The sequence below is a fragment of the Nematostella vectensis genome, chromosome 7, assembly GCF_932526225.1.
Source record: "Nematostella vectensis chromosome 7, jaNemVect1.1, whole genome shotgun sequence".
Lineage (NCBI taxonomy): Eukaryota > Metazoa > Cnidaria > Anthozoa > Actiniaria > Edwardsiidae > Nematostella > Nematostella vectensis.
This window is the reverse complement of record NC_064040.1, coordinates 1334808-1341568: the sequence shown is the minus strand read 5'-3', so window position 1 is coordinate 1341568 and position 6761 is coordinate 1334808. Positions and strand designations below refer to the sequence as shown.

At 41.3% G+C, this 6761-nt stretch overlaps 2 protein-coding genes across 2 annotated transcripts; both read left to right on the top strand.

The window, feature by feature from the left end:
• Window positions 1–1588: 1588 nt before the first annotated feature.
• On the top strand, window positions 1589–2599 carry LOC125568279 (repetitive proline-rich cell wall protein 1-like). Its single transcript, XM_048730164.1, has one exon. It carries the CDS (start codon window positions 1589–1591, stop codon window positions 2597–2599), a length of 1011 nt encoding a protein of 336 aa, XP_048586121.1.
• Window positions 2600–3092: 493 nt separating this feature from the next.
• On the top strand, window positions 3093–5148 carry LOC125568278 (pre-mRNA-splicing factor CWC22 homolog). Its single transcript, XM_048730163.1, has 3 exons — window positions 3093–3122; window positions 3359–4024; window positions 4369–5148. The coding sequence occupies exons 1-3, from the start codon at window positions 3093–3095 to the stop codon at window positions 5146–5148; spliced, it is 1476 nt and encodes a 491-aa protein (XP_048586120.1).
• The last annotated feature ends 1613 nt before the right edge of the window (window positions 5149–6761 follow it).

Here is a 6761-nt window from a genome sequence, read left to right as displayed (position 1 = left end):
TTCTCATACCACAGGTAACCCAGAGGCAAAGTACTGTATTTTGTGCGATGTCGTAAAGTAAATGATTCTCAAGGAAGACGAAAGAAAAGTGTAGAAAAAAAATCAGATATAGAAATAAATTCGATAAAGAAATGATTTAGTTTTAATGAACACATCAGACGTTTTGCTTATGAGATATTTGGTACCCCTGTGTTTTTTAGTGTTTTTAAACACAGAAGACTGAGTACTAGTTTAGAAGTGGCGATCTTCGTTGTTAAAACTTTTATGTACTTTAAAATGTCTGGCTACACAAAATTATTCCTTAGCGTTGGTGCCACTATTGGTATTGTGGGAGGTGGATATATCTTAATGAGAGTTACGTCCCCTGACAAGGAGGAAATGATGAAGGTATGATCGGTTCTCGTAGCTCTGCTTTCCTGATCTACTTATATGTTATATAATTGCTTAAGTACTTACTATATTAAAAGCCTACTTTAAACTACATATTAAGTTATACGGCTAGATATAGGCTCTATTTCTAGCCGTATCTAGGCCTTATCGACCCGGATTGCGGGCTCACAGAAACGAGGTGAAAATCGGTGCTAGACGCCCTACTATTTAAATGCGTTATTTTCATTTAAACAACATGTCAACCCAGTAAGCTGTAATCGCTCATTTTTGTATGTATGACTGGCATCAATATGTCATTTATAGAATTAGGGCCTGGCTAGTGTTTGGTGAAATACTATGGTTAGTGTTACTATGGTTAGTGTAAGGTGTAATACTATGGTTAGTGTTAGGTGTAATGTCTGTAATACTATGGTTAATGTAAGGTTTAATACTATGGTTAGTGTAAGGTGTAATACTATGGTTAGTGTAAGGTGTAATACTTTGGTTAGTGTTACTATGGTTAGTGTAAGGTGTAAAACTATGGTTCGTGTTAGGTGTAATGTCTGTAATACTATGGTTAGTGTAAGGTTTAATACTATGGTTAGTGTTACTATGGTTAGTGTAAGGTGTAATACTATGGTTCGTGTAAGGTGTAATACTATGGTTAGTGTAAGGTGTAATACTTTGGTTAGTGTTACTATGGTTAGTGTAAGGTGTAAAACTATGGTTCGTGTTAGGTGTAATGTCTGTAATACTATGGTTAGTGTAAGGTTTAATACTATGGTTAGTGTTACTATGGTTAGTGTAAGGTGTAATACTATGGTTCGTGTTAGGTGTAATGTCTGTAATACTATAGTTAGTGTAAGGTGTAATACTATGGTTAGTGTAAGGTGTAATACTTTGGTTAGTGTTACTATGGTTAGTGTAAGGTGTAATACTATGGTTCGTGTTAGGTGTAATGTCTGTAATACTATGGTTAGTGTAAGGTGTAATACGATGGTTAGTGTTAGGTGAAATACTAGGGTAGTGTTAGGTGAAATACTATGGTTAGTGTTAGGTGAAATACTATTTCGTTATTGAAATTTGTTATTAATATTAATTTAAATTTATTAAACTACTTTATTTTTCTTTAACTTTCTCTGATAATTTCCTGAAACTAAATTGTCTTTTGGCTTCTTTCATTTAAAATCTTTGAAGCAGATTCATTGACTAGCACTGAATGGTTTCCAATGACACTCCACCTTTCTACACTCCACCTCTCTACACCCCACCTCTCTACACTCCACCTTTCTACACTCCACCTCTCTACACTCCACCTCTCTACACTCCACCTCTCTACACTCCACCTCTCTACACTCCGCCTCTCTACACTCCACCTTTCTACACTCCACCTTTCTACACTCCACCTCTCTACACTCCACCTTTCTACACTCCACCTTTCTACACTCCACCTTTCTACATTCCACCTTTCTACACTCCACCTCTCTACACTCCACCTTTCTACACTCCACCTCTCTACACTCCACCTTTCTACACTCCACCTCTCTACACTCCACCTCTCTACACTCCACCTTTCTACACTCCACCTTTCTACACTCCACCTCTCTACACTCCACCTCTCTACACTCCACCTTTCTACACTCCACCTTTCTACACTCCACCTCTCTACACTCCACCTCTCTACACTCCACCTCTCTACACTCCACCTTTCTACACTCCACCTCTCTACACTCCACCTCTCTACACTCCACCTTTCTACACTCCACCTCTCTACACTCCACCTCTCTACACTCCACCTCTCTACACTCCACCTTTCTACACTCCACCTCTCTACACTCCACCTCTCTACACTCCACCTCTCTACACTCCACCTTTCTACACTCCACCTTTCTACACTCCACCTCTCTACACTCCACCTCTCTACACTCCACCTTTCTACACTCCACCTCTCTACACTCCACCTCTCTACACTCCACCTTTCTACACTCCACCTCTCTACACTCCACCTCTCTACACTCCACCTTTCTACACTCCACCTCTCTACACTCCACCTCTCTACACTCCACCTCTCTACACTCCACCTCTCTACACTCCACCTCTCTACACTCCACCTCTCTACACTCCACCTCTCTACACTCCACCTCTCTACACTCCACCTCTCTACACTCCACCTCTCTACACTCCACCTCTCTACACTCCACCTCTCTACACTCCACCTCTCTACATATAAATGTCACGCTGCTAGCAGAGCCTCTTTTCTCCGTATTTTGCTGGGCTGGCACATTAATGCTCACCAACTTTATTTCGTTTAGTTGAATGATGGAAGTCAGAAAGTGATTTAGCAGTTGTAAATTATTGATGAAAGTTCAGGGAATATTGAAATCACTAATCACTAAACTATAAAGGCTACCCGAAACATTTTTTTTCAAATTCTCATACGTCAATCAAAAGCGATCTTGCGGGAACTTGCAATAATACGGTAAGTTTAAATTCTTCCATTATTATTTCCACGTTGTTGATTTAGAATTTTAGCTGTTGAGATTGCTAACTAATGAGAACGCTAGTAGATCGCTAACCAATGAGAAAGCGCCGAGGACATCAAGCTTCATAAAACCAGACTAAAGATACATTCGCACTAATAACCTGTTTTGTTTGAAGAAAGTTTTTCGGGGTGGCTGACAATCACGAAATTCAAATTACGTAAGAAATCCTGTACCATCAAGATGGTGATATTTGCTTCATGGTACCCTCACGTACGTCATAGTTAGCTCGCTCCGACCATCTGATAACAGAGGTCGAAAAAAAACAAGCGGAACGCTGAAAACTGTTTGATCAAATTTATTACCAAACTTGGTGCCTAATTGCCTTGTGATATCGATGCTGTCGCTACGTTGTACCGACAATCACGAGGTATGAATTCAAAACACATAGCAATCACTTCACAAAAGAACAAGCAAAAGCCAGTATTTTTTGTTTGAACCAATCAAAGAATCATAAAACGAAGAAAACGAAGGGATGCTTGAGAAACATACAGACCTTTCGGCTTCCTGGTCTGGAACCTCCCTATCGCCATCAAGGCCTCAAAGACGAGACGCCAAAAGACTGCATTAGGAAAAGAGCTTCCATAGCCGTGGATTCTCAACCTCCCTATCGCCATCAAGGCCGCAAAGACGAGACGCCAAAAGACTGCATTAGGAGAAGAGCTTCCATAGCAGAGGATTCTCAGCTTCGCGTATTGGCTAATATAGAAGAAAAGGAAAAATTGCCAAGTAAAAATATATTCAAACTGCAAAGTCAGGACACAAATAATGCAGGCGGGTGGTTTAGTAAAGATCCACCGGATAATACGGGCACCAATTTGAAATTCGCAGGCAGTAAACTGGAAAGCACGGGCAGTAAACTGGATAACGCGGTTAGAAAATCAGACGGCACGGATGGAAAACTGGAAAATGCGGCCTTCAAACTGGATAGTACTGACAACAAATTTAATAGCATTGGCAGCGCACTGGAAGGCAGTGAAGAAGAAGACAGTTGCAAGTCAAGTAGTCTAGACGGCGCTCGAGAGGACTTCCCTTGCCTTAGAACTTATTTGGAGAATAAGTGTGTAATAGGGTCGATGACGACGAACTCAGAATTCGAAGTGGTGAAGCAGAGAGTGAGTAACTTAAAGAGGGGATGTTAAGGATGAAGATAATGAACCGACTGCAGGCGAGAAGGTTTTACACCAGAGAGACAAATACGGATAGCCCTTTGACGGAACAACATAAAACGTGCGCGAAATCAAGGGGAGAGAAACGAATCAATCACGAGGAGAGAGAGGAAGCAATCCCGATGAGAGAGACGAAGCAATCTCGAGGAAAGAGACGAAGCAATATCAATTAGAAAGACGAAGCAATCCCGAGGAGAGAGACGAAGCAATCCCGAGGAGAGAGACGTGAAGCAATCCCGAGGAGAGAGACGAAGCAATCTCGAGGAGAGAGACGAAGCAATATCGATTAGAGAAACGGAGCAATCCCGACGAGAGAAACGAAGCAATCCCGAGGAGAGAGACAAAGCAATCCCGGGGAGAGAGACAAAGCAATCCCGAGGAGAGAGACAAGGCAATCCCGAGGAGAGAGACAAAGCAATCCCGAGGAGAGAGACAAAGCAATCCCGAGGAGAGAGACGAAGCAATCCCGAGGAGAGAGACAAAGCAATCTCGAGGAGAGAGACGAAGCAATCTCGAGGAGAGAGACGAAGCAATATCGATTAGAGAGACGGAGCAATCCCGACGAGAAAGACGAAGCAATCCCGAGGAGAGAGACAAAGCAATCCCGAGGAGAGAGACAAAGCAATCCCGAGGAGAGAGAGACAAAGCAATCCCGAGGAGAGAGACAAAGCAATCCCGAGGAGAGAGACAAGGCAATCCCGAGGAGAGAGACAAAGCAATCCCGAGGAGAGAGACAAAGCAATCCCGAGGAGAGAGACGAAGCAATCCCGAGGAGAGAGACAAAGCAATCTCGAGGAGAGAGACGAAGCAATCTCGAGGAGAGAGACGAAGCAATATCGATTAGAGAGACGGAGCAATCCCGACGAGAAAGACGAAGCAATCCCGAGGAGAGAGACAAAGCAATCCCGAGGAGAGAGACAAAGCAATCCCGAGGAGAGAGAGACAAAGCAATCCCGAGGATAGAGACAAAGCAATCCCGAGGAGAGAGACGAAGCAATCCCGAGGAGAGAGACAAAGCAATCCCGACGAGAAAGACAAAGCAATCTCGAGGAGAGATAAACAAGAAATAACTTGTGCTGCAGATTTTGAAAACATTGCAGAAAACATTAGTTTCGGTAATATATGACTTGCAAGTTGTGTAGCTTTATAAACATTTATTATTTCCCCTCAGAATCACGCAAAACTCTTACTATCTCTTGGAAAGAGTGTAAATACACCTCGTCATCGACATAAAGAACTAAAAATAGAAAGCCACCAACCCGCTCCATTTTTTTTAAATACGGACGGGAAACATTTGTTTATTTTTACTTGGCCTTATCATAAGATTTTTCTAGCCTCCACCACAGCGATCAATCCGAAAAAAAAGCAAATAAATAAGACACCTTTTAATGGGGCTTCCTGTGGAAAGATGACGCAGGGGGGAGAGAGGCAATTTTCCCTCTGTCTCTTGGCCTTAGTCCCTCACGCCCCAAACACACCAAAACACAGGGAGCACCAAATTTCTATAACAAAAGCCAATAAAGCGCTTTTATATTTTCTTTTTCCGATTGAGCTGCCCTTCGTGACACTAAAAGCGGCTGCTAAGCAGACTAGATGCCTGCGGACAACACAAATTTTATGTTAATCAATTCTACTTTTGTATTTCATTGTGAAATAATAAAAGTTAGTACTGTAATTAAAAAAAATTAGATATTGTGGAATTGAACTGGTTTTAGGAAGGTTTTCTGCCCTGAGTTTGATTTGTTGAACGTACTTGAGCATGTGAGAACGTATGTGTTCCTCAGCTTCACGATGGGACAGTTTAATACGTATTTTATACCGTATAAGGGCTATATAAACATTTTTTGTTATATATATTTTCATCCGTGTAGCATACGGTTTTCTAAATCCTTGGTGTTTAACCACATCCTGGAACTAAGATATAGTTTTATTTTTGCTTTTTCTAGATCCCACTTTGGATAATTTCACATATTTTTTTCGATATGGCCAAATCATCCAAACCCGGAAAAAGATGGTCAACTACCTTGTATTATGGCGGATACATGGGGGAGGGGGAACTTAGATAAAAATGTGCAAGTGAATTTATGCAAAAAATGTTAATAAAAAACAACAGACAAATTATACATTACTTATTATGATTTATTTTCACAAGGTGTAATAATGTTTTGTTTTCCTCAGAGACTACCAAAAGAACACACCAATCCAAAGGCTTTAGCAGAAACAGAAAGACGGAATGCTCAGCTCTTCAAAGTCTTAGCTGAAAATACAAGCTCCAATGATCCTGTCTGGAAAGTCAAAGGACAAGAAGATCTAAACAGAGTCAGAAAATGATGTGTCGCTCAAACAATGTTTGTGGGGGAGTCTTTTGAGGAAAAATATTCTCTATGGAAAATCAAAGTACAATTCAAAAATTTCTATTTAAAGAGGGTTCAATTATGACCTTTAAAAAATTGGCCCTCAAGGAGATCTGACTAGCATCAGAATATATGTGTCGGTCTCTATATGTGCTGAGGAATTCTAGGAGAATTCTTCTTCATTCCCGCAGTGCTTGATGCAGGAACTGGTTAGCTGCTACAGCTTTCCACTGGCTGAGATCTTACAACTAAACATTTCTCTAAATGGATCTTGTACTGTACCCCTAATTATATGATTTTAAGGAGTGGGTAGTAGCAGGCCCGTAGCC